The sequence below is a fragment of the Theropithecus gelada genome, chromosome 2 (assembly GCF_003255815.1).
Source record: "Theropithecus gelada isolate Dixy chromosome 2, Tgel_1.0, whole genome shotgun sequence".
NCBI lineage: Eukaryota > Metazoa > Chordata > Mammalia > Primates > Cercopithecidae > Theropithecus > Theropithecus gelada.
In genome coordinates this window covers 102,249,174-102,275,196 of record NC_037669.1, presented here as the reverse complement: position 1 = coordinate 102,275,196, position 26,023 = coordinate 102,249,174, and the positions used below count along the sequence as shown (strand labels likewise).

The 26,023-nt window shown below is 51.9% G+C and overlaps 2 protein-coding genes across 6 annotated transcripts in view; one reads left to right on the top strand and one right to left on the bottom strand.

Moving 5' to 3' along the window:
• The window catches only part of DLEC1 (DLEC1, cilia and flagella associated protein), a 67,149-nt gene extending 48,380 nt beyond the window's left edge, over window positions 1-18,769 (top strand). The window contains exons 20-37 of one of the 3 annotated variants that reach the window (XM_025375104.1): window positions 3,702-3,855; window positions 4,523-4,633; window positions 5,576-5,706; window positions 6,240-6,422; window positions 7,755-7,825; window positions 8,275-8,426; window positions 10,408-10,526; window positions 10,977-11,047; window positions 12,441-12,646; window positions 12,761-12,877; window positions 12,963-13,088; window positions 13,196-13,290; window positions 13,516-13,600; window positions 13,795-14,013; window positions 16,482-16,643; window positions 17,663-17,816; window positions 18,106-18,229; window positions 18,324-18,769. In XM_025375104.1, the coding sequence (XP_025230889.1) occupies window positions 3,702-3,855; window positions 4,523-4,633; window positions 5,576-5,706; window positions 6,240-6,422; window positions 7,755-7,825; window positions 8,275-8,426; window positions 10,408-10,526; window positions 10,977-11,047; window positions 12,441-12,646; window positions 12,761-12,877; window positions 12,963-13,088; window positions 13,196-13,290; window positions 13,516-13,600; window positions 13,795-14,013; window positions 16,482-16,643; window positions 17,663-17,816; window positions 18,106-18,229; window positions 18,324-18,447 (2,404 nt within the window). In that variant the 3' untranslated portion in view covers window positions 18,448-18,769. Of the gene's footprint in view, window positions 1-3,701; window positions 3,856-4,522; window positions 4,634-5,575; window positions 5,707-6,230; window positions 6,423-7,754; window positions 7,826-8,274; window positions 8,427-10,407; window positions 10,527-10,976; window positions 11,048-12,440; window positions 12,647-12,760; window positions 12,878-12,962; window positions 13,089-13,195; window positions 13,291-13,515; window positions 13,601-13,794; window positions 14,014-16,481; window positions 16,644-17,662; window positions 17,817-18,105; window positions 18,230-18,323 lie in introns of all 3 variants that reach the window. The other 2 variants (XM_025375103.1, XM_025375102.1) reach the window with 2 other exon arrangements.
• Window positions 18,738-26,023, bottom strand: part of ACAA1 (acetyl-CoA acyltransferase 1) — a 14,822-nt gene continuing 7,536 nt past the window's right edge. The window contains exons 6-12 of one of the 3 annotated variants that reach the window (XM_025375105.1): window positions 25,286-25,384; window positions 23,781-23,861; window positions 22,503-22,693; window positions 22,160-22,339; window positions 21,824-21,879; window positions 21,563-21,708; window positions 18,738-19,150 (exon numbers count right to left, since the gene is read on the bottom strand). In XM_025375105.1, coding sequence (XP_025230890.1) covers window positions 19,075-19,150; window positions 21,563-21,708; window positions 21,824-21,879; window positions 22,160-22,339; window positions 22,503-22,693; window positions 23,781-23,861; window positions 25,286-25,384 — 829 coding nt within the window. In that variant the 3' untranslated portion in view covers window positions 18,738-19,074. The remainder of the gene's footprint in view (window positions 19,151-21,562; window positions 21,709-21,823; window positions 21,880-22,159; window positions 22,340-22,502; window positions 22,694-23,780; window positions 23,862-25,285; window positions 25,385-26,023) is intronic. The other 2 variants (XM_025375107.1, XM_025375106.1) reach the window with 2 other exon arrangements.

Below are 26,023 nucleotides of genomic sequence, written 5' to 3'. Positions count from 1 at the left end.
TTGTCTTATATGGTTGCTGTTTATGGCACCCCAAAACAATTACAGTAGTAATGTCAAAGATCACTGATCATAGATTACCATAACAGCTATAACAAAAAAGTTTGCAAGACATGACACAGAGACATGAAACGAGAACATGCAATTGGAAAAATGACATTGATAGGCTTACTCAATGCAGCGTTATCACAAACCTTCAATTTGTAAAAATCACAGTATCTGTGAAGTGCAATAAGGCAGAGCATAATAAATATGAGGTATGTCTGTAACTGAATGTCTTATTATAGGTCAATTTAGACTTTTTTCTTGGCTGGGCACAGTGGCTCGTTCCTGGAATCCCAGCACTTTGGGAGGCTGAGGTTGGCGGATCTCCTAAGGTCAGGAGTTCAAGACCAGGCTAGCCAACATGGTGAAACCCCATTTCTACCAAAAATACAAAAATTAGCTCAGTGTGGTGGTGTGCACCTGTAATCCCAGCTACTCGGGAGGCTGAGGCATGAGAATAGCTTGAACCTGGGAGGCGGAGGCTGCAGTGAGCCGAGATTGTGCCACTGCACTCCAGCCTGGGCAACAGAGCAAGATTCTGTACCCCACCCCTCACCTCCCCAGAAAAAGATGTTTTTCTTTACTCAGTTTTGGTAGTTTGCATCACTCTAGGAATTCAGGAATTTGTCAGTTTTATCTGTTATGTAATTTGTTGGTACATAGTTGTTAGTGGTGTTCTCTGATAATTATTTTTATTTCTGTATGATCAGTAGTGATGTCCCCACTTTCATTCCTGATTTCTCTAATTTGAGTCTTGAGCAAATTTTTCTTGGTCAGTCTAGTCTAGATAAAGGTTTATCAATGTTGTTGATATTTTCAAAGAACCAGCTTTTGCTTTTGTTGATTTTCTGTAATGTTTTTCTATTTTCTATTTCATTTATCTCTGCTTTCTTGTCTTTATTATTTCTGTCCTTCCTGTTGCTTTGGGTTTAGTTTGCTCTTTCTCGTTTCCTAAGGTGAAATCTTAGGTTTTTGATTTGCAATCTTTCTTTTTTTTTTTTTTTTGTTTAAAGAAAGTGGTATTTACAAATATAAATTTTCCTCTTACCACTGCCTTAGCTGTATCCTATAACTTTTCATAAATCATGTTTTCATTTTCATTGATATAAAAGTATTTTCTAATTTTTCTTGTGGTTTCTTATTTGAGTTATGAATGTGTTATTTAATTTGCACATATTTTTGTTTCACAAATTTCTTTCTGTTGATTTCTAATTTGATTCTATTGTTGTAGGAGAACCCACTTTATATAATTGCAGTCCTTTAAAACTTATTGAGGTTTGTTTTACAGGCTATTCTGGAGAATATTCCTTGTGCGCTCGAGAAAAATATGTATTCTGCTGTTATTGTGTAGAGTGTTGCCTGCTGGTTCTGTTTGGTTCATAGTGTTGTTTAACTCTTCTATTTCAATGTTTATCTTCTGGTTAGTTGTTTTTCCATTATTAAAAAATGGGTTGTTGAAGTCTCCAACCATTATTGTTGAATTGTTGACTTCTCCTTCAATTCTGTCAGTTTTTGCTTCATGTATTTTGGGGTGCTGTTGTTAGATACATACATGTTTATAATTGTTATATCTTCCTAATTGATCTTTTTATAATTATAGAATATCCTTCCTTGTCTCTAATAATAATTTTTGTCTTAAAGCCTATTTTATCTAACATTCATATATCTCCTGGAGCTTTCTTTTGGGTACTGTTTGCATGATATATATTTTTCCATCCTTTTTCTTTTAAACTATTTGTGTCTTTGAATCTAAAGTGTCTCTTGTAAACAGCATATACTTGGATCATTTTTTAAAAATCAATTTTGCTAATCTCTAGCTTTTGATTGGATTGTTTAATCCATTTATATTTAATGTAAATACTGATAGAGTAGAACTTACATCTCCCATTTTGCTATTTGTTTTCTGTATGCATTTTGTGTTTTTGCTCCTGCATTCCTCCATTATTGCCTTCTCCTTTGTTAGATAGTTATTTTCTAGTATGCCATTTTAGTTTCCATGTTTCTTTTACTTTTTAAAAAGTTATTTTCTCACTGCTTGTCCAGGGCTTTATAGTTAATATCTTAATTTCCAAACAGTCTGGTTTAGATTAACACCAACTTAATTTCAATAGTCTGAAATGTTACTGTAATATAGCTCAGCTCTATTCTCTCCCCTTCCTTTGTACTATTATTTTCATACAAATTACATATTTATACATTATAGGCCTATCAAGACAGTTTTATAGTTACTGGTTGATATAGTTGCCCTTTAAATCAGATAGAAAAGTATGCAAAAATACATTTATTCTGTCTTTTGTATTTACATATGAATTTACCTTGATATGGTTGTATCAGTCAATGCTTAATATTTATTTCTTAATAACCTATTAAGAAATTTATTACAAAGAATCAGTTTACACAACTATAGGGACTAACCAGGCAAGCCTAAAATCTGTCGGGCAGGTTTTCAGGAAGGGCGTGCTGGCATTTTTGGGGACAAGATGAACCTATTATAAACACATGGAATTTCTTTGTCTGGGTAAACCCATTCCTGCTTTTAAGACCTTTTAGTGGCCAGGCATGGTAGCTCACCTTTGTAATCCCAGCACTTTGGGAGGCCAAGGTGGACAGATCACTGGAGGTCAGGAGTTTGAGACCAGCCTGGCCAACACAGTGAAACTTCATCTCTACTAAAAATACAAAAACTCACAGGGCATGGTGACACATGCCTGTAGTCCCAGATACTCGGGAGGCTGAGGCAGGAGAATCACTTGAACCCGGTGGGGTGGAGGTTGCAGTGAGCCAAGGTCATACCACTGCACTCCAGCCTGGGTGACAGAGTGAGACTCTGTCTCAAAAAAAAAAAAAAAAAAAAAAAGACCTTTCAACTAATTGAATCAGGCCCATCCAGATTATCTAGGATAATCTCCTTTACTTAAACTTAACTGGTTATGAACATTAATCATACCTACAAAATACCTTCAGCCATTCAGACATGTAAAGAGCTTGCCCATCAAGCTCCTGCTCTCACAACAAGAAAAGACTGAATAAACTGAAATGATGATTTTTCTTAGATCTATCAGAGAATTGAGGTTACAGGACAAATGGCCATCCCAAAAGCTGGAGATATAGGCAAATACTGAGAATACAGATCAGTTTACCTGAAGCAGAAGAGCACTTAAATGGTTGCTTCAACAAATTCCTGGTGGCTGAGTATAGGCTAGCTTAAGAGTTTAAAAATCCTGGGGGCTCAGTAGGTTCTCATGATGAAAACTGGAAAAAAAATTCTCTCTTGTTTAGCCAGGGTGGGATGGGGAGGGGAAGTAACCATTCTGAAATATGCCCAGAGGAAAAGTGAAATTAAGCCACTTTGAAATAAGCCTACAGTGTTCTTGCAACAATTTCTCTTACACCCGATATTTCTACTTTTTGAGCAATTATAAATGGTACTATATTTTAAATTTCAGTTTCCATGTGTTCGTTGTTAGTGTATAAAAATGTGATTGATGTTTGTATATTGATCTTATACCCTGAAACTTTGCCAAACCCACTCATTAGTTCTAGAGTTTCTAAAAATACAGATACCTTGGGATTTTCTACATAGACTGCATGTCATCTAGAAATAGGGACAGCTTTACTTCTTTTCTGATCAGTATGCCTTTTGTTTCCTTGTGTTCCAGCTACCTTCCTGTGTATGCTGAGGTACAGAAGCCCCATGTGTACCTACAGAGCAGCCAGGTGGAGGTTAGAAATCTCTACCTGGGTGTGCCTACGAGGACAACCATCACACTTATCAATGGCACCCTCCTGCCCACCCAGTTCCACTGGGGCAAGGTGAGTGAGCCCACAGCATCAGGCAGCAGTCTGCAGCCCTCAGCAACAGAGGCCCATGTAGAGGCGGGACATTGTCCCCCAAATGTCCTCGCAGAACAGAGATATTCAGCCTCCCTCCCACAGCTTGTCCCTTGTTCCATAGTGTGCGTAAAAGCTCCTCAAAGGAGCAGGGTATCTGGTCCAGCTTTTTCTTGCCCTGCCTCTAGGGAATTCCAGTTCCCTGCCCAAGAAGGAGTTTCTGGTGAACACAGCTAGAGCCTCCCAGCCTGCATTGCCCATGACTGGCCCAGGTAGCTGTTGGAGCCCAGTTGTGGTGCTGCTGCTGCCTGTGGCTGACTAGGGAGCTCTGAGTGTTGTGGGACATAAGGCCAGATCCATGTGCACCAGAAGCATCTGCCTTCTGCTGCCCATCCCTCGGGGCCTTCAAGGGCAGTTTCTTTAGTCCAGACAACCTCCCAGCAAGTGGTAAATTCCATCCAGGGTTGGGGAGGAGAGGAGAAGGGACCCCTGGTTTATCCCCAGAAGTGAGCACCCAGCCCTGTCAGTTTTGCTGCGGGCCCCAGTCTGCCAGTCTCTAGCATTGCATGCGGCAGTGCTGACCGCTCTCTGGATCCTGGTCCATTCTGGGAGCCCAGTAAATGCCAACAGTCTCACTCATGTCTGCCAGCTCCTAGGGCACCAAGCAGATTTCTGCATGGTGACAGTCTCCCCCAGACATGGCCTGCTGGGCCCCAGCGAGGAGTGCCAGCTGAAGTTGGAGCTGACTGCTCATACCCAGGTGAGTAAGGCAATGTAGGGCCTGAGTGACTGGGAAGGCACCCTGCCAACCTTATGCACCTGTGCCCCCAGGGAGGCCCTAGCTTAGGCCACACTGCTGGTTCTTGTGGGTGGGGAAGAGATTTCTTGCATTTGGTTCTGGGGTTCCCATTCCTGCTGTGTCTGCTCCCTAGGGACACATGGTCAGAGAGCCTGGAGCAGGCCTGGATGTGCCCTGAGACCCACTGGCCATGCCTGGCCTTTGGCATGAGCTTTTGCCCTCCCCAGGCCGTTCTCTGTGGCCACAGCTGGGCCCAGCTTTCTGATTTGCCCAGAGAGTCCAGAGCAGAGCTGTTGCTCACAGCAGGCACTGTGCCAGGTACTGCTTGGAGGCTAACTGGTACAGAGGTTTCCCCCGGAGTGGCCCAGAGGAAGGCCATCAGGGTGGAATATGCTCAGTCCTAGGGCCGTTCCTATCTGTCCCCTTGTGGTTCTTGTGGGAAAAGAAACTTCCTCCTTGCAGAGACTTGCAGACTCAGGTCTCAGTTCCCACTGGCAAATATGGGGATGGCCGGCCTGAGCTCTGGGACAACAGACAGGCAGGCCCGGGTGTGGAACAGATCTTGCTCAGGGAGGGTTTGATTTCTGGGGTAGCAGCTTCATCAGAGGAAGTGTGCAGCTTCTCCAGAGGCCCTCTCTGAGGGATCTCCCTTCAAGTGGGCATGCCCAGATATTTGGGGCAGACTCAGACAGCCATAAGCCCTTGAGGAAAGGGCCAGGCCTCCTGGGGCTGAGGGCGGGCCGACTGGCTGGGCTCACTGGAGGGACTGGAGATGAGCCTGGCCAGAGGTCAAGGCCTTCATGTTGACCCCTCCACCGCAATCCCCTGTGCTGCGGAAGACCATCCGGGCTCATCTTCAGAGGCCCCAGCCCTGGTCTGACCCCTGCATGGGCTTTCTTACAGGAACAGCTGACCCATCTGGCCCTCCCTTGTCACGTGTCAGGCATGAAGAAGCCACTGGTTCTAGGCATTTCTGGGAAGCCCCAGGGACTGCAAGTGGCCATCGCCATCTCTAAGGAGAGCTCTGATTGCAGGTGAGCCCAGGGTTGGGGGTCTGGGGGTGGCAGTGGCCTGAGAAATGAGGCAACTGCACCTGGGACCAGCACGCACTGTGGTGTCAGTCTGTGCCCATCCGATTCCTGCAGCCAGGAAACACCACAGTGTTATTGCGGCCATTCACCACTCCTGTAGGGACAGCTCCCTTTACCCCGTCCCTGCCCTCTGTGTGGTCTCCCTCCACACACTTGGAGGCATGGTGCCCAGACAGGCAGGAGATGGCAGGGGACAGGGCTGTAGGTATCCTGGGCTTGCCCCCATGAGGCCCAGCAACTGGGAGCCAGGCCAGCTCGCCCCTGGCCAGGGACAGTTTGTGCAGAGTTTGAGGCCTCTCTCAGCATCATGGGCGGGCAGGAAAGGTGGGTCTGTGATTGGCAGCTCAATGAAACAGGAGTCTGAGGATGAAGCCTGGTGTCTGGGCAGCTTCTGCACGCCCACCCAAGATAGCTCTCTGGGCAGGGCCAAGGGTGGCGTGTTACGTGGTACAATGGACACAGGACAGTGTTTTCAGCACAGAGCAGTGGTCAGAGCACCCAAAGGAGCTCCGCCTGGACTTTGGCTCAACGGTGCCACTGAGGACCCGTGTGAATCGCCAGCTCATTCTCACCAATCACTCCCCAATACAGACCCCTTTCTCCCTCGAGTTTGAGTACTTCGGGAGCCCCCAAAACAGCCTGAGCAAAAAGACCAGCCTGTAAGTCTTGCTTCTTTTATTTCCCAGGGCAGATGAAGCTGGATGGGGGGTACCCTGTTGAGCCTCTCTGTGGCTTAGGTGGCCAATGGCCGGACGGTGTGAGAGATGGGAGTGTAGACTTGGGGACAGGCAGAGAGGAAATGGCTCCTGCTGTCCACCTCTCAGGCCCTGAGTGGGCCTGTAGGAGAGGCTGGGATTGTGGCCCCTTGTCCTAAGCCTGGCCTACTGGAGTGGAGGCTTCTGATGGACCAGGCAGATGGGCCTGTGGTGAGGGAGCGGTTACTGTAGACAGAAGGAACTGTGCAGGCCAAGGGGTGGGAGGAAGAGTTCAGGAGCAGGGAGTCTTCAGGGACCACTGATAGCGTGTTTGGGCTGACATGTGGAGAGTGAGATGGGGTGCCCCGTAGATAAGACACTGATCAGCAAAGCTGCTATGTGTAAGGACAGAGGCAAGATCTAGAGTGCTGCTTACACATACACAGACACACACACACACATACACATGTACATATACCCACACATGCATGCACACATACATATACACATGCATACACATACACACGTGTGTGCATGTACACACATGCATATACACATATGCATACACAGACACAAATATACACATGCACACACATACATGCTCATACACACACACACACACACACACACACAGAGGTGTGCCAGAACCAGCTAGCACTGGTTCAGGAGAACTGATTGTTAAATATTCAGGAATTTTGCAAATCTCTAACTTGAAATCAAACATTATAATTTAGGACTTTTTTTTCTGTAATCCCCACTGTGTGGACACCTCACCACCTAATCTAGTGAAGCAAGAGGGCCCAACTTCGAAACCACTGCTATGGGTGGAAGGGGAGCCATGAACGGTTTATAAGGCATTAACTTTCTATTGTGAAAAGCTAGTGTGTACCCAGTGCTGGACAGATGTCAGCAAGAAAAACTGGAAATGGGCCTGTTGCAGAATTCTGGGCTAGAGATGGGGAGTCTGGGCTGGGTTTGCGTCCAGGAGTAACCATGGCACAGAGCCTGTGGGCAGGGAGTCCTGCTTCAGAGCCTGCCTGGGTTTCTGGGGAGGTAATCCCTGCAGCTGGCGGGTGGCCTACAGCTGGGGATGTTTGAATGGTAGGGGTACAGTGGGAGCAAAGACCAGAGAAGGAGGTAAAGGAGAGAACTGGCCCACCCTCCCCTGGGAAGAGCAGGCAGGGCCACCTTCCTCTGCTGGGCACCTGGTAGAATGCTGGTTGCTCTAGAACCTGGCTCAGGTCTTGGGACAGGCTTGTCTGACTTGATACTATTTCTGTGTCTCCACTTGTAAAGTCCCGACATGCCTCCTGCCCTGCTAAAGACAGTGCGGATGCAAGAGCACCTGGCCAAGCGAGAGCAGCTGGGTAAGCGCCACCAGGGTGGGGCTTCGGGGCCCAGGCCATGGCCAGAGCAATGGCCTTCTGTGGATGTGGGCCGGAGGCTGCCAGGGAGCAGGACCAGGACCAGAGACCGCTCTCAGATGGCCAAGGCTCTCCACCTGACTGCCTCTTCCTGTTGAGGCCACTTCCCTTCTAGGGCACAGGCTTATGCACAGGGCCTGGACTCCATCTGGGATGGGCAGTGGCTCATGAGGGAGGGACCCGGCCTCTCAGGCAGCAGAGAGGCTGACCGCACAGGACTTTGAGTAGCTTGCCCCTGGATCCCGGGTTCCCAGGAGGAGGGCACATGTAGCCTGACCAAGGAGAGGCTGAAGGGTGGCTTGTCAGGGGCAGTGCTTTGCTCGCACCCGAGGGTTTGGGCCTCACTCCCAGCCCCAGTCCTGTGAATTCCCAGAGTTGCGGTTCTTTCCCAGATTTTATGGAGAGCATGCTATCCCATGGGAAAGGAGCTGCTTTCTTCCCTCACATTTCCCAGGGCATGCTGGGGCCCTACCAGCAGCTGTGCATTGACATCACAGGCTGTGCCAACATGTGGGGCGAGTACTGGGACAACCTCATCTGCACGGTAAGGGCACACAGGAGGGCAGTGGCCTGGGGGAGTGGGGTGTCTGCCCAGCCCTCGCCTTCAGCCTCTCTCCCCTCCAACACCTGGCCCTCAGACTCTCAAACCTCACCAGGTTGAAACACAATGCCCACCGAGCTTGGGCGAGGCGTTCGTGTCTGAGGCAGCCTCTGGTGTTCTAGCTGAGGCATTTTAGGCAGGAGGGGTCCTTGTAAGCAGTAGAACTTTCCACACCTTTTCCCAGGAGGTGCAGGGCTGGGGCCATATCGAGGAGGGAAGAGGAGACAGTAGGCTGCCTGCCTGGGCCAGGACCCAAGAGCTGGAGTAGGGAGTATGGAGTGCAGGGACAGTAGCAGCCTCCCAGAGCCACGTCCTTGCCCCGCCCTCGGTGGGGCTCACCCAGGGGTCCATTTAATTGCTCCAGCACTCAGCATAAATGGAGCATCTACTGTGTGTGGGTTCCTGTGTGGGCCACTGTACTGTGGAGGATACAGGGAAGAATAAGGTAACCAGCAAGGCGCCCCTAATTTAGTCTGGAGGGATGAAACATGCATACGTTATCCTACCGTTAAGTTGTTAAATAGAAGATTTTCATGAACTGTTTAGTAAATTGAACAGATTAATTGTAGTAGATATTTGCTTTAAATTGTGTGTGTTATGTATGACAAAGAATTGATCATGTTAACATAAAAAGGGATCTTAAATAACAGGAAGCTGGGGAAAAGTATCCCAAGTGGGCAAGGTTTGAATAAATAACTCCAAGAAAGACAAATACAGACGGCCAATAAACATTAAAATCTGTCACCACCACTGATGATTAAAGAAATGCAAAATACAAGAGCACAAAATACTGGTTTTGACACATTAGTAAGGTTTAAAAGTTGTTGGTGAAGGTACAGGGGAACGGGTGCTTTGAGCCCCCCTTCTCCATGTCTGTCAGTAGAGGAGTGGGTACAGACATTGGGCCACATCCCTAAGGGAATTCTGCACAGCCTGTTACATGACGCCGCAAACTATTAGTAAAAATTAATCCTATGTTGTTGGCTGGGTGCAGTGGTTCATGCCTGTAATCCCAGCACTTTGGAAGGCTGAGGTGGGTGGATGTCTTGAGCTCAGGAGTTTGAGAGCAGCCTGGGCAACATGGCAAAACCCCTTCTCTACAAAAAATACAAAAATTAGCTGGGCGTGATGGCACATATCTCTGGTCCCAGCTATTCAGGAGGCTGAGGTGGGAGAATTGCTTGTGCCCAGGAGGTAGAGGTTACAGTCAACTGAGATCATGCCACTGCACTCCAGCCTGGGCGATGGAGCAAGACTCTGTCTCAATAATAACAGTAATAATAATAATAATCCTATATTGTTAAAAGAAAAGATTATTAAAGAAAGGCACGTGCAGCATGCTCCCCATTTATATCTGAGTCTACACGAAAGAAGTGTAGATACTTGTACACTGAAATGCTAACAGCAAGTCATACTGCAGAGGTGGGATTGGAGGTGATTATCACACTCTTATATTTAAAAAAAATAAGATTTATTACTTTTGATTAGCAGAGAAAAGTAATAAAGTTCTTTTCATTTAAAAGACAGAAATTTGATCAAAGGGACTACCAGAGGCCGAAGAGCTTCAGGCTTGCCAGGCGCAGTGGCTCACACTTGTAGTTCCAACACTTTAGGAGGCTGAGGCAGGAAGATTGCTTGAGGCCAGGAGTTTGAGACCAGCCTGGGCAACATAGTAAGACCCTGTGTCTATTTAAAAAAAGAGAAAAAAAAAAGTTCTCAGGCTGGGAGCTTTGTGCAGGCTGCCTGGCTGGGAGGGAGAGTACAGATGGCGGGAAGTGGGAGAGAAGCCAGAGTGGTACACAGTGAGGCTGGGACCAAACTGTGGGGCCCCTCCTTGTCTGGCTGGACAAGTGGAGGCCCTGCCCAGAGGGGATGTGGTAGCAACTGGTGACAGGAGTGACAAAGGGCTGGGGTGTGTTTGCAGGTGGGAGACCTGCCGCTGGCAGTCATCCCAGTGCATATGGCAGTGGTGGGCTGCCCCGTCAGCTCCCTGAGGACCACCTCCTACACTACTGACCAGGCCCAGAAGGAACCAGCCATCAGGTGCTCCATGCTCAGCCTGAGCCTCTGCTCCCTGGTAGCCCCTGAAACCCTCCGGCCTCCGGGCTGGGCTGCCCACGTCGGCTTGTTATTCTTCAGCTGGGCTAGGGCCATTGGTGCCACCTACAAGAAGGTTCCAGGCCAAGGTTTCCCTGAGGGAAGGTGGCCTCAGGGGACATGGCCACCACCATTTCAGGGGGCAGAAGTGGCGAGTAGTCAGTGTGGCCCGAGGTCAGCACCAGCCCTAGGGCCCCTGGCACAGCTGAACTGGAATCAGCGTAGTCTGCTCAGGGCGGGTGGTTGGATTGCCAGGGCACAGGGCAGCCCCAGAGCCCGGCTCACCTGGTGCCAGCTGGGGAAGCCCCAGCCCTGGGTCTCATTAATTCTTGAGTGAGACACCGGCAAGGTGTACGCTGGCTGTGGCTGTACTGAATCCAGTCTGTCCGCCTCCAGGTTCGGCACCCAGGTCTCCGGAGGAGACACAGTTACCCGCACCCTTCGCCTGAATAACTCCAGTCCCTGTGGTAAGACATGCATGAGAGAAAGCAGAACTCTCGCCACAGGCTGTGACTTGTGATGAGCCAGGCTAGGAGGGAAGGTGGGAGGGAAGCTGATGGCCCATGAACAGGACCCAGGTGTCCAGGGGGCCTGTAGTTACGGAGGTGTGGATGGGCCCACGGATGCCCTGCTCCCGTCAGGGTTGCTGTGTGGAGGAACAGACAATAAGAGGGGATCCCTTTCTCATTCCTCCAGCCGGCAGGACCTGAGCTGCCTGAGAGCTGCTGGGGATACAGCGGGGACAGGACAGCAGGGTCTCTGCCAAGGGGCTTCCCTCCTGACGGAGGGGACAGACGTGACTGTAGGCTGCAGTGTGTGGAGTGTGTGGCGTACAACTGAATGGGAGGCCGGAGTGCTGGGGGAAGGTGTTGAGGGGCCAGACTGCCCTGCGGAGGGGAGGCAGAGTGTAGGCTGAGTCTAAGAGGAAGGGTAAGCCCATGTGGGCCAGGGAAGCATATGGGAACAAAGAGTGCTCTGGGTCTGAGGAAGGGTTAGGAGAGGGAGCTGGTGACACTGAAGAGGGCCCTGGCCACGCTGGCCCCTGAGGAGGGCTGGGAGCTGGACTGAAGGCAGGAGGGGAGGGGAAGATGGGTTCGATGCAGGCAGATGTCTATGTTTGGGACAGGACTTTGGGAACTTCTCAGTTTGGGGGCTTCTGGGAGATGAGCTGGGGCCACCGGCTGGGTGTGGGGAGGCAGATGGAGGTGTCGGAGGAGGGCAGGGACAGCTTGACATTGTCATGGTGCAGGCTGGAGAGAGAGCAATGGGGAGCCCCAGTTTAGGTTGGGGACAGATTGATGGGGGTGGCAATCTGTTCAGTTGGGGGACTTCCCGCAGTGGTACTCAGAGGGATGGTGCAGTTCAGTTCTTTCAGGGGTTGCCAGGTGGGTGCAAAGGGAGAGATGAGGATGCTGGCAAGACAGAGGTGGAGATGGCGGCCCCCAAAGACTAGTCTGGCTGGGGAAGGACGTGAAAGCTGACATAGGCTGATGGATAGATGGGGAGAAGGAAGGGCGTGTGGGGGTTAGAGAGCCCAGCCTGCCCACAAACAGGCTAGAAGGAGAAGCAGCTGTGGGGAGAGAGCAGAGCACCTGCATTCAGGCATCTGGACATGGAGACCTGGTCTTGTGACCATGAGGACTTCAGGTGATAGAACCAGACGGCATAAGCCTATAAATCCTTTTTTAAAATTTTAAATGAGAATTGCCTGGAAGTGGCATTAGAGAGGCAGAGAGGCACCCCCTCCACCGAGGTAAGGGAGAACGGGTCATCGCTGTCTGGGGGTACGAGGAGGAGGGGGTCCAGGGGGGTTGTCTGTACCTCCCTAATTCCTCACCCTGCCCCCCACATCTGCCCCAGACATCCGCCTGGATTGGGAGACCTACGTTCCAGAAGACAAGGAAGACCGGCTGGTGGAGCTGCTGGTGTTTTACGGGCCACCTTTCCCGCTGCGGGACCAAGCCGGGAACGAGCTTGTGTGCCCGGATACCTCGGAGGGTGGCTGCCTCCTCTGGTCCCCAAGCCCCTCCAGTTCATCAGAATTCAGCCATGAAACTGACTCATCGGTGAGCAGGGGTGGAGGGGTGGGGCAGGCTGGCCACTGAGGGTCACTGAGGTGTGGCCAGTAGGCTAGTTGAACCTCAGTGTCTGCGTGAACCTCCGTGACTCCTTGGTGACAGGTTGAGGGCAGCTCCAGTGCCAGCAATAGAGTGTCACAGAAGCTCATCTCAGTCATCCTGCAGGCACATGAGGGGGTGCCATCCGGCCACCTGTACTGTATCAGCCCCAAGCAGGTGGTGAGTTGGGGTAGGGGCTGGGAGCTGTCTGCATTGGCCGGCCAATGGCCATGGGACAGTGCTAAGGCTGCTGTGTCCATGCCAGGTGGTCCCTGCTGAGGGCAGCAGCACCATCTACATCTCCTTCACCCCCATGGTGCTCAGCCCTGAGATACTGCACAAGGTGGAGTGTACTGGCTACGCCCTGGGTTTCATGAGCTTGGACAGCAAGGTGAGCTCTTCCGGCCTGGGTTGGGGGCCGCAGCCACTGCTCCCTCCTGGGTAGCATGCTGCCTGCTCAGCCCAGGGATCAGCTGTGATCAGACTTGGGCTCAGTAGGTGGAAAGGGAGATTCCAGGGAAGAGGCATCGCCTGCAGGACTTTGCGGTGGGACCCCTGAAACTGGACCTGCATAGCTACGTGAGGCCTGCACAGTGAGTCAGCTGGGGTGCCCCATCTCCTTTCATCCCCATGGGGTGCACCCTCACCAGGCACTGGTGGAGCCAGGCAGGGTTCTCAGAGCAAAAGGGCAGGCATGGGTGGGAGAAGTCAGCAAAGGAGCCTGGGGAAAGGCTGGCCTGAGGCTGGATGAGCAGAGTCAGGGCAGCCAGGAGGCCCCAGGCGCCTGGCTTGCCCCAACAATGCCTATTGCTGGGCAGGCTAAGTGTGGAGCTGGACTACGGCGGCAGCATGGAATTCCAGTGCCAGGCCAGTGACCTCATTCCCGAGCAGCCCTGCTCTGGGGTGAGTGTGCTGCCACCCTCTGGCCCTGCCAGCTTACCTGGACCTCAGATGTCTCTGTGTGCCCTTCTGGGATTCAGGCCTTATAGTCTGAGTCCAAGTCCCCTCCCCCAGCCCTCCCAGCCCTACCCTAGAGCCATGAGGTTGAAGAGAGAGACAAGATGCATTCCCTGCCTCCTACCTCTGTGGCTGTCCAGGTGCTGAGTGAGCTGGTGATCACCCACCACCTGAAGCTGACCAACACTACAGAGATCCCACACTACTTCCGGCTCATGGTCTCCAGGCCCTTCTCCGTTTCCCAAGATGGGGCGAGCTGGGACCACAGAGCTCCTGGCCCTGGCCAGAAGCAGGAGTGTGAGGAGGAGACAGCCTCAGCAGACAAGCAGCTAGTGCTCCCAGCACAGGAGAACATGCTGGTCAGTGGGAGCGTCTGCAGCCCTTGCCTTGACGGCACACCCTCGCATGTGTATAGACAGCACCCCTGCACGCCACCCTCACGTGCTTGCACCCAGATGCAAACTGCGTGCCTGACCCTGCCATACCCTGCATGAACACTCGGGGGTGTGCTCACACCAGAGACCACATTCAGCACCTCTGCACAAGTGGCTGACATGGGCATGGACACACCAGACATTGTGTTCACATACATGCATGCAATTGTTCCAGAAATGTCCCCAGACTTCCCTTTCCCTCTTAGTCCCCACTGCTGAGATGCTGGCGGAGGCTGATGCATTCCTGCGAGCACCTCCCCTTCCCACACAGACTCTGTCTTCCTATGCAAGGGTTTGTGTCCCAGCTCAGGTGAGCCCATGGGGTTGCTGTAATTGTAAGACACTCCAGATTCTAATGTAAATTTTCCTCTTCTAACTAATTCTCAGTGATAATTGGATCCTGTATTTTCAGAGTTGGCTGGGTAGGGGAAGGTCTTGGGAATGTCAGGACCTCAGTAGAAACCATCAACTTCTTCCTCTGGTCTCTGAGGCAACTGGAAGGAGGCTGAGTGTGTACACACCCATATCTGCACAGTGGGCTTCCAGGGTGTGCAGAGGCAGGCTGAGGGTAGACAGCCCTGCCCTGTCTCCTACTTCCTCTCCTGCTTCAGAGGTCCTCTTTCTTCCTCTCCTTGGAGGGCTTCTCTTCATGCTGTGCTCCCTTGAGCCCTGCCAGGCTCTAGCCTCACTCTGCACATTTCTGGGTTGTCTTATCCATTTCCAGAGCCTCAGTGAACAGCCATTATTCTCTCTATCCAATGTATACTCCACTGTGTAGCGAGGGCCTGCTGTGTACTAGACGCTGGGCTAGGTGATGGAACTCCCTGAGGACCTCATCATGGAGGTCAGGGACACACACGGATCTGCAGAAGATAGAATGGCACCCTCGACCCACTTTGCATTTGCTCCCTTCAACAAGCTAAATGGAGGGCAAGGCTCAGAGCACAGCCAGAGGTTCCATTCCCCCAGAGCTTCCCAGGAGACATGGCAGTTAGCCACCAGGCATTTAAAAGTCCTTGGCAGCTCTGGGGAAGCCCAAAGGTTCCACAAAAAGGACATCCCATAATGGTGCTGCATCTCACCCTCCATGAGCTAACAATGCTCAGGTTTCTGGCTCCTGGCTGGAATTATCTCCCAGGCTCTAGAGCCAAACTCAACCTGTCCAAAGTGAACTCCCCATCCCCTCCCCCACCTTGTCCTGCCCCACACCTGTGCCTCCTTTTTGTGGTGGCATTTTGTCTCAGCAAATACCACTCCTAACCCCCTTGCTCATGCCCAGAGCTCTGGCACCCCTTGTCGTAGACCGATCTCTGACCAAGCCACCAAGCCCTGCGGATGCCCCCTCCTAAAGTTCTCCCAACACTATTCTCTTTTCTTCATCCCTACACCCATATCTTGGTTTAGGACAGCGGTGTCTAAGCCTGCCAATAAATCAGTGGCCTATTTTTTAAGATTGGGTCTTGCTGTGTCACTCAGGCTGGAGTGCAGTGGCATGATCATGGTTCACTGAAGCCTCAACTGCCTGGGGGTTCAAGCAATCCTCCCACCTCAGCCTCCCAAGTAGCTTGGATCAGAGGCATATGCCACCATGCCCAGCTATTATTTGCAGAGACAAGGTCTCATTACATTGCCCAGGCTGGTCTTCAACTCCTGGGCTCAAGCAATCCTCCCACCTCAGCCTCCCAAAACCTCCCTTCAGGGGCTGGGCCTGGGAGGGAAGGAGGGATTACAGATGTGAGCCACTGCTCCCAGCAAATTAGTACCCTTGACAAAGCTTATTAAGGCAGCAGCTCCCAGACCCTACCTCCAGAGATGTGAAGGTCTGGGTGAGGCCTAAGAATCTGTATTTGTAACAAGTGCCTCACAGTTGATTCTGATAAACTTGTACCAAGGACCTGTGCTGGGAGCCAGGAGTCCAAGCTCCATCCTGTCCAGCCTCAGTTACAGCCTCAGCCCCTGGTATGGCATCATCACACTCATGTGTGGTCTGCAGCCTGTCTCCCTGCCAGGTCGGTGACCTGTCAGAGGCTCCTCACTGTCCTCAGCACACAGACCAAGTCCTTCCTCTGCCTCTGAGTCCAACCACAGCTCTGGGAATTTGAAGTGGTAAAGGGCAGCTTGCTCATGTACCTTCCCCTCTAGCCTCTGACCTCTGAGGGCAGACATGACTTGTCCCTGACACTAGCAAGGTGCTGGGCAGAGTAGGTGCTGGGCAGCACTTGTGGAATGAAAAGCACCAGGTTGGGGAGCTGCTGGGCTGTTGGCTGAGCAGGGCTGGGCCAGTCCGGGCCTTAGAGGCTGGGCCTGGGAGGGAAGAAGGATGGAGCTCCAGGTGGGGAAGTGGCCACCTGCCCTCTGCAGCCGGAGATGACACCATGTCCACATCTGCTCAGGTGAACGTGTCCTTCTCACTCTCCCTGGAGCTGCTCTCCTATCAGAAGCTCCCGGCCGACCAGACGCTGCCTGGGGTGGACATTCAGCAGAGCGCGAGTGGAGAGAGAGAGATGGTGTTTACTCAGAACCTGCTCCTGGAGTACACCAACCAGACCACTCAGGCATGCCCCAGGCCCACCCACATGTGGAGGAGGGTGGAAGTAGGCTGGGCTCTGTTCTGCTGGGGCCAGAGGAGAAAGCCCTAGCAGGGCCCTTAGAAATAAGGAACCCCTGCCTCTGTCCTAGTGCTCAGTCTCCCCTAGAAGACCTGTGTGCAGAGAGATGAGGGCCATCCACCCTCACCTGCCTCATGAGCCCAAAGCCAGGTGAGGGCCTGAGTGTGGGAAATCAGGGAAGGCTCCCTGCAGGAGGTGGCACATGAAGCCCGTACACCGATTAATCAAGGAAGGGAAACAGGTTGACGGCCAGGCCAAAAGAAAGGCCTGATGGGTGGGGACAGTGAGCACCTGAGGCAGCTGCGAGGGGCAGCCCTGGGGCTTGCTAGGTTTCAAGCACCAGGGCGAGCACCATGGACCAGAAGGTCACCAGGTCGTAGTGTGGAGGCTGAGCAGGGGCTACTGGTAAGGAGTGAAGGAGTGGCCTGGGGAGGACTCCAGAGAGGCCAGGGACAGGAGGCTCAGCAGTGGAGCCGAGGCGCTCCAGCCTGGCACCCAGGCAGCTACTGGGACTGAGGCCATGGGATCGTGCATGGCAGCGCCTGAGTGTGATGCAGGGGCTGCCAGGAGATAGAGCAGGGCACAGGTGAGGCCTGCGGCCAAGGGACACAAACAAATGGTCCAGGGCCTGAGAGGAGCTGAGGGATGGGCCTTGGGGGCCACCATAGTAGGAGGAGGGGTGAAGGAGGGCAGCCCAACCAGCCAGGGTGCAGGGACTGGAGCTTTATGAGTTAGGGAGGCAGGGACAGCGGGGGAATGGATGGCATCACCCTGGCCCTTTCCCTGCGCAGACTCCCAGTAGCAGCCTGTGGCCTTCGAAGGCGGCACTGGCCCCCTGCCAACTGCTGGGCACTTCCCGTTTTCCTCAGGAGCATCAGCACTTGGGGTCTGCAGGGTTCCCTGTGTCCCAGAGGCCCTGGCTCACAGCCCACCCAGAATGGACAAGGTTGCCTGGTCTCCCACAGGTGGTGCCCCTGCGGGCTGTGGTGGCCGTGCCTGAGCTGCAGCTCTCCACCAGCTGGGTGGACTTTGGGACCTGCTTTGTGAGCCAGCAGCGAGTCCGGGAGGTCTACCTGATGAACCTGAGTGGCTGCCGAAGCTACTGGACTATGTTGATGGGTATGTCCTACTCTCCCACCTACCCACTGTTCCCCTACAGGGTTGTGACAAGAGAAGACCCCCAGGAAGGGGGCCCCTGTGCCCTGTCCTTGCATGCTGGCTCCCAGGGCAGGCACCACTTGGAATTTCTGCAGAACAGCCAGTCCCCCAATTCCACATGATCTCAGGCTTGCCCTGCCCTGCAGTGCTGAACAAGACCAGAGATGCAGGCCTGGGGGAGGGTGAAGTCTTCTTGTGGTAGTACATGGGGCTTCCTGCACTCATGTGTCTTCCCTTCCCTTTGGTGCAGGCCAGCAGGAGCCACCCAAGGCCGCTGTGGCCTTCGGCGTCTCCCCAAGCAGTGGGCTGCTAGAAGCACGATCCACCAATGCACCCCCAACCTCCATCGCCTTGCAGGTTTTCTTCACTGCCAGGTACAGCCCCTTCCAATCTCCCCCAAACTGCCCACAGGGCCTGGACCCCCTGCCCAGGCCCCTCCTAACCTCAGCCCCTACATGCTCCCCACAGGAGTAGTGAGCTGTACGAGTCCACGATGGTGGTGGAAGGTGTGCTTGGTGAGAAGTCCTGCACCCTGCGGCTCCGGGGCCAAGGCTCTTATGATGAGAGATACATGTTGCCTCACCAGCCCTGAGGCTCCGCCCCAGCCCTCAGCCCTAGGCCCCAGCTGGAGAATAAACATTGTCCAGGGATTAGGAGCAGATCTTCAGCACAAAGACACAGACCTGGGGACCTCTGGGCAGCTCCTGGAATGGAAGAACCCCCTTCCACAATGGTCTCAGCCTAGGCCTTCATGATATGTCCTCAGAGCTAACACAAAGGATAGGCTACACCACAGTAGAGACCACCGCATTGAGAATCACTACTCATTGCATAGCGAAGACCAGTATGGCAAAATTAGCCTTGGGAAAAAACCACAGCCACTAAGATAAATTCATGCAGTTTTACTATGCCCATTGCACTTCTCATCCATGAATTCGCCTTGCCCTAAGAATTAACCATGGCCTTATGGCCTGGATGACCCAGGCTGCTTTTGTCTTGCACAGCTAAAGAGGGTCTGATGCGTGGCTCAACACCCTACCCACTCCTATACCATGTCATCAGTGTTCACATTTTCCAAATGAGTTGAAGTGCCTTGATCTGTCCACTGCCACCACCACCAGTGCTGAGTTTTCTCATGTGGTTTTGCTTCTGTAGTGTTGCTGCCTTGCTGCTACAGCAGCAGGACTGTCTGCGTAGCGCCTCCAGCCTGGAACCTCACTCAGTTCCCAGGGTATTCAAAGACAGCAGCGGCTCCCATTCCAGTTCCGATGCACATGGACACCACTCCGTATGCCCTGTGAAAACAAAACTTAATTGGCTGGGCAAAGGCACCCACCAAGTTACCTCCAGACCAGGCTGAGCCAGAAGGACTTCATGGACAAGTAGGATGCAAAACCATCAGACCAGATCTGTGGGCAAGCAGTACCCTGGCCTCCCACTTGGGCACACACACGGTGGCAGATGCCCACTGCAGGCTAGTATCCCTTTCAAGGCTGGCCCTCAGGGAAAACAGGGATCATGCCCCTACATCCTCAGTTCAGGGTGTTTCTGTGTGCATGTTCCCCTCCCCAGGGACCGATCATAATCCCAAAAGACACAGTCCCAAACGCAATCATCCCAAATGTTGAAATCCTGGAAGAACAAAAACCCCTAAGGTCTAAAATCCTGAAAATCACTATCCTAAAAGACCAAAATCTAGAAAATATAATTCTGGAAAAAATAATTTGGAAGCCTGGCATGGTGGCATCTACTTGTAGTCCCAGCTATTCAGCAGGCTGAGGCAAGAGGATCACTTGTGCCTAGGAGTTCAAGACCAGCCTGGGCAATATAGCAACACCCCATTTTAGAAAAAAACTTTTTTAAAAGATTGATTTAAAAAATATTTACATTTTTAGGCCAGGTGCAGTGGCTCAAACCTGTAATCCCAACACTTTGGGAGGCTGAGGCAGGTGGATCATGAGGTCAGGAGTTCAAGACCAGCCTGGCCAACATGGTGAAACCCTGTCTCCACTAAAAATACAAAATTTAACTGGGTGTGGTGGCAGACACCTATAATCCCAGATACTCAGGAGGCTGAGGCAGGAAAATTGCTTGAACCCAAAAGGCAGAGGTTGCAGTGAGCCGAGATCACACCACTGCAATCCAGCCTGGACAACAGAGTGAGACTCCATGTCAAAAAACAAAAAAATACATTTTTAAAAGTGGATTTATTTGAGAAACAAAAACAACAGAACACTTCACAGGCTACTTTACACAGTAAAATAGGCAATAATTACAAATTTTTACAGACATAAACACTCAGGTATGCTAACAATAGTCACAGGAGTATAACAATTATAAACAGACAAACTGTATTCATAAATAGGTTAAAAAGCAAACTGTATAAATGGCTGGTAATCGTGTGCACCCAGCTTTATAACTGCAGTCATATGAATACCATGAGGGACAACCTATGTCTTTTGATGAGACTGATCAAAAACTGATGGAGCCAGGCACTGTGGCTCACACCTGTAATCCCAGCACTTTGGAAGCTAAGGTAGGAGGATCACTTGAGCCCCGGAGTTCGATATCAGCCTGGACAACATAGCAAAACCCTGTCTCTACAAAAAATACAGAAAATTAGCTGAGTGTGGTGGCACGCACATATAGTCTCAGCTACTTAGGAGGCCAAGGTGGGAGGATTGCTTGAGCCAGGGAAGCAGAGGTTGCAGTGAGCCTGAGATGGAGCCACTCCACTCCAGCCTGGGCAACGGAGTAAGACCCTGTCTCAAAAAACAAACCAACCTGGGATGGGTCAGCACTGCATAAGTAGTCACCCAAAGAACCAAGATCTTGAGAAATTTTATCTTTCACAAATGCAGGTGCACAAACAGCACACTTCTTCATTTACTGAGGAAGTTTCAACATTTTTATGTACATGCACAAGGCTTACAAAGTCAATGTGATAATGCACTTTCATGGAATCAGATTTCTGATGTCCAAGGCAGAAAGTGTGTCCCAGCTCTGAGAGAGACAGGTCACCTTCTGCATTTGTTCTCTCAGGGCCCTAGGCAATTAGATGGTGCCTGCCAACACTGAGGGCAGATCTTCCCCACCTGGTCCACTCAGATGCATACTCTAACCTCCTCTGCAAACACCCTCACAGACACACCCAAAACATTACTTTGTCAGGTTTCTAGGTATTCCCAAAATTAAGTCCATTCCTTGTCAACTTAGCACCCATTCACATCTCCTTAAACCATACTTAATTTCCAAATAAGACAATTAGTTACATGGTGTAACTAATATGATGCAGTATTCTACATACGGTGGAAAATGCACTAATCCCTTCTCTAGAATTCATAACATGAATTCAACATTAGGATTTCAACATTCAGGATTTTAATCTTTTCAGATTGTGATTTTTTGGGATTTTAGACAGTAAGGATCTTTCTGCTTGACTAGTCAAGTGTAGAAGTAAGAAGGAGGTAAACAGTAGGATAAGGAGTTTGATCTGTAACTGAACAATCAAGATAACTCACTACCTTTGGACTAGCCAAGACCTTACGGACTTTGATCTTTTGGGATTTCAACATTTGGGATTACGGCGCTCAGGACTGTGTCTGTCGAGATTATGATCCAAAGCCCACCTACCTCTATCCCCTGCCCCTCAGGTGCCCTGGCTTGGGTATCCCCCCATGACCCCACTGCCAGGAGCAAAGCCTTACCTCTTCCCACGGCGCTTCAGCTCGTTGAGCAGCGTGATGACCTGTCGTGCCCCAGTGCAGCCCAATGGGTGCCCTAAGGCCACTGCACCGCCCAGAGGGTTCACCTTCTCAGAGGGGAGTCGTAGCTTCTCCACACAGTAGGCAGCCTGGAAGGAGGCAGATCATCAGCTACAGCCTTCTTACCCCTCCCCTGCACCACTTGCCTGCTCACTCCACCTCGGCTGTCCAGGGCCAAGGCAACATTGAGAAACAAGGGCTCACCTGGCTTGCAAAGGCCTCATTGATCTCAAAGATGTCCACGTCACTCACTGTCAGCCCTGCAGGCAAGGTAGAGACCTGAACTGACACACTGGCCGTCTGCCTCCCCTGGGACCCACCCCATCCACGGACCTACAGGCTGCCTGGTATGTGTCTCTTCCAAAAGGGTGAGCCAGTCTCAGCTGTGGGGTCAGGAAGGGCTTGGAGTATGGGACACTAGCCTGCCCCACCTCCACTCTGCAGCACCCACAGGACCACCCTCATGCCCCTGGCAACAGCATGCAGGGCAGCTGCAGGATCCAGGTGGGACCCAGATACGATGTGAAGGAGCCACCTTACCTGCTTTTTGCAAAGCTATAGGGATGGCGTAGGCAGGTCCGATGCCCATGATGTCAGGTGGGACCCCAACCACTGCATAGGACCTCAGGACCCCAAGGATGGGAAGGCCCAACTCTTCTGCCTTGGACCTCCGGGCCAGCAGGATGGCAGCTGCCCCATCACTCACTTGGCTAGAGTTTCCTAGGGGCAAATTGTTGGGGTAAGAAGGCATCAGGGTGGGGCTGAGGAGATCCCAGCCCTCCCACTTCTACTTTGCAGAGGGGTCTATTCCAGGTTCCCAGAGTACAGCACCCAGCATGGCCATGGCCTCCTTTCTCACACCCACACCCCAAAGCAGTCTCACCAGCTGTGGTAGAACCGTCCTTCTTGAAGGCAGGCTTCAGTTTGGCCAGGCCCTCCATGGTGGTGCTGGGGCGGATACCCTCATCCTGGGTCACAGTGATGCTCCTCTTGGTGCCCTTGTCATCATGGACCGTGGTGGTCACAGGCACAATCTCAGCTTGGAAACAGCCCTTGCTCTGGGCTCTTGCTGCCCTGCCAGCACCATGGACAGCCAGGCTCAGCTCCCTTAGGGTTATCTTCCTCCCTGCCCCCAACCCCTATCCATCTGGGTAGATGCAAGCTTAGGCTGCTAAATTCAGGGACATGCTGGACTTTGGGGGAGCTCTGAGGGCACGGCCAAGGCCTTACAGGGCCTACTTCACCATCAGCCCTAGACCTCAGATCGTGGCCAATCCCAGCCTCAAAAGGGGCAAGGGTGTTTGGAGGTGGTGCCTCCACTTAGAGCCCTTTGTCCGAGAGGGACTAAGCCTGCTTGGCTCTCTCTGCTAAACTGAGGATGGAACCCCAGAAATATTTGTGCTGGGTTCTGCCAACTTTTCTGCTCAAACTCAACAGTTCGATGTCATCTACTCCCCAGTTTCCCCCTATTTAAAGTGACATATACTAAACTACTCATGTACTTTTTATTTAAGCAGTTTAAAGCACAAGGTATTTAAGGGAATACAAACATGTGCAGCATATTAAGTGTCCAGGGACATTCCAGTGGAAGGAATCTAAGGCTTCCAACACATTTTCAAATGGTTATGTGACCCAAAGTGGCTAAGAATCACTGCCTCAGGGAAGCCAAGCTGGCCCAGATACCACTCCTGCTTTTGCTGTCCTCTCTCTGGACAGGCCGGACTTGCCAATCTTAGCCTGCCTGAGCCCCTGGGGTTTCTCTGATATCATCCCCAGTTCTTGCCTTAGGATGCTGCCACAGACCCAGCATGGTCCAGAAGCTAGGATGCCAGGGTCCCTAACATTCCTGGCCCCACGCTCCAGGATTGGACTCCCACAATGTCCAATCTGCAAACCACAGCCAGAAAAGAACAGAGGGGGAAACTGAGGCCTAGCTAGGGCAAAGTCAGGGTGAACAGACAGTAATAGAACCTGGAAGTACTACCAACTCACAGTGGCCCCGACACTTCCCACTTCCCATCCCCAACCTGGGTGGCACGAGGCCTGGAAAGCACTCACTGCCCAGCGGTAACTACAAAATGGTGCCACTTCAGACCACTTAGGATAGACTCAAAACCTCACTCTCCAGCCCTTTAAACATTCCTCCCCAAGCAGTACTCACTTCTGCTGGGAAGCCAGGGCAAAGGTATCCTGCTTCTCCCGTGAAATGCCAAACCGCTCAGCCACATTCTCAGAGGTTATCCTAGAACACAAACAGCATATAGTGTGGGCATTGGTCTGACAGCCTAGAGGAAGGGACCAGGCTGTAGAGCTGTGCTTAGAACTCTGGATTCCCAAAGCTGTAAGCAGGAGAGGATGTAAGGGCAGTCCATGCCACAGACAGTAGTGATGACTCAGGATATGGTACAGCCTTCCCTGAGGGTGGATATAAAGGCACAGATAGGGAAGTCAGCAATGCTGGCCAGATCCTGAGAAGCTCATATACCAAAGAGACTTTCTCCAAGAGATAGGGCAGCCTGCATGGGGGCAGTTGCAAAAAAGAGTTTGTTCCCTGGGTGAGCTGCCTCAGCGCAGGGGAGAAAAGGAGCAGGGGAGGGTTTGGGTGGGGGCACTAACTGGCTACTCCTGGCCAGCTTCTTCTATGCCTCAAGGAAAACTGCTGCAATGTAGGGAGATGAGGACTCCCAAATCTCCTCCAGAAAGGCCAAACCTAGGCTTCCTGGTCACCTTGGCTGGTGTCTATGCTTATCCTGAGAACCTAGAGCCACAGCTAGGCCTTCCAGCCTGGGCTTCTGGCTTCATCGGCTTCCCTTGAAGACACAGTATGTGAAAGAAGCCACGGCACTGCCCCTCTCCAAGCCTTAGTCTCCTCACATATCTAGTGGATCCAGGACTCCTGACCCACAGACCCTGGGGATGGCCCAGAGGCTCAGAGAAGCTAAGGTGTTCCATACAAATGCCACATACTTTTCTTTTTTCTTTTTTTTTTTGAGACGGAGTCTCACTCTCACCCAGGCTGGAGTACAGTGGCGCGATCTCAGCTCACTGCAACCTCTGCTTCCCAGGTTCACGCCATTCTCCTGCCTCAGCCTCCCGAGTAGCTGGGACTACAGATGCCCGCCACCACGCCCGGCTAATTTTTTGTATTTTCAGTAGAGACAGTGTTTCACTGTGTTAGCTAGGATGGTCTCGATCTCCTGACCTTGTGATCCACCCACCTCGGCCTCCCAAAGTGCTGGGATTACAGGTGTGAGCCACCGCACCTGGCCAAATGCCACATACTTTTCATGTTGCACCTGACAGGGCCCAATTCCCCCCACCAGCATGTTCAATCATCACAAGCTTCCCACTGCCTTCTCAACTTTCTAGGCCCCCAAGGCTTTGGAGTGGAGCTACCATCGTCCTTCCTATGACTGAGCACCTCAGTGTGGGAGTGACAAGGTAGGTGATGTTTGGAAACTCGGGGGCACAGAGAGGACCTGGGGGCTTCAGGAAATGGAAGTCAAGGGCAACATCAAGTCTCATCCCCAAAGTCCCTGCAGAGCAGACCATGCCCAAAGGAAGGAGGCCAAGGCTTGGCACCGCCAGCCCAGAGATGATAAAGTTCCTTGGCCCCCTGCTCCAGGCTGAGAGGGCACAAGCACACAGAGCTATGGGAGCACTCACCCCATAGGAATCAGGCAATCTCTGGCCTTCTCCTTCTCCATCAAGCGTGAAGTAATATTTCCAGGGTTCCCTCTGTCAGCCAGGGACATGGACTCCACCCTGGGGAGGAGGAAAAGGAGAAGGTAAGGTGAACTGGGCTCTAGCAGGACTCCTCCAGAGATAGCTGAACACTTGGCAAGTGCTAGGAAATAGCCAGGGAGCCCTAGGAAGTCCAGTGGGCCTCTGGGAGCCACAGGCAGGGCACCTGGCCAGCAAGGCCGAGCTGTGAGTACATGGCTACTGAGCCCTGTCTCTATTTCGACCCCCACCCCAGGACAGAGCACTGCACAAAACACTCCTGGGGGCAGGGCTATGGTTCCCTATACAACTGCTAAATCAGCCAACTGGCAATTCCAGAGAAAAGCCTTCTGGTGTCAGCCACAGAGGAGGAAACACATCCACAAGCCAGGACCAGCCCTCAGGGCCCACAAATTCAGAAGGGAGAAGAGACAATTTGAAAGTAACCACAGGCGGCCGGGCGCGGTGGCTCAAGCCTGTAATCCCAGCACTTTGGGAGGCCGAGACGGGTGGATCACGAGGTCAGGAGATCGAGACCATCCTGGCTAACACGGTGAAACCCCGTCTCTACTAAGAAATACAAAAAAAAAACTAGCCCGGCGAGGTGGCGGGCGCCTGTAGCCCCAGCTACTCGGGAGGCTGAGGCCGGAGAATGGCGTGAACCCGGGAGGCGGAGCTTGC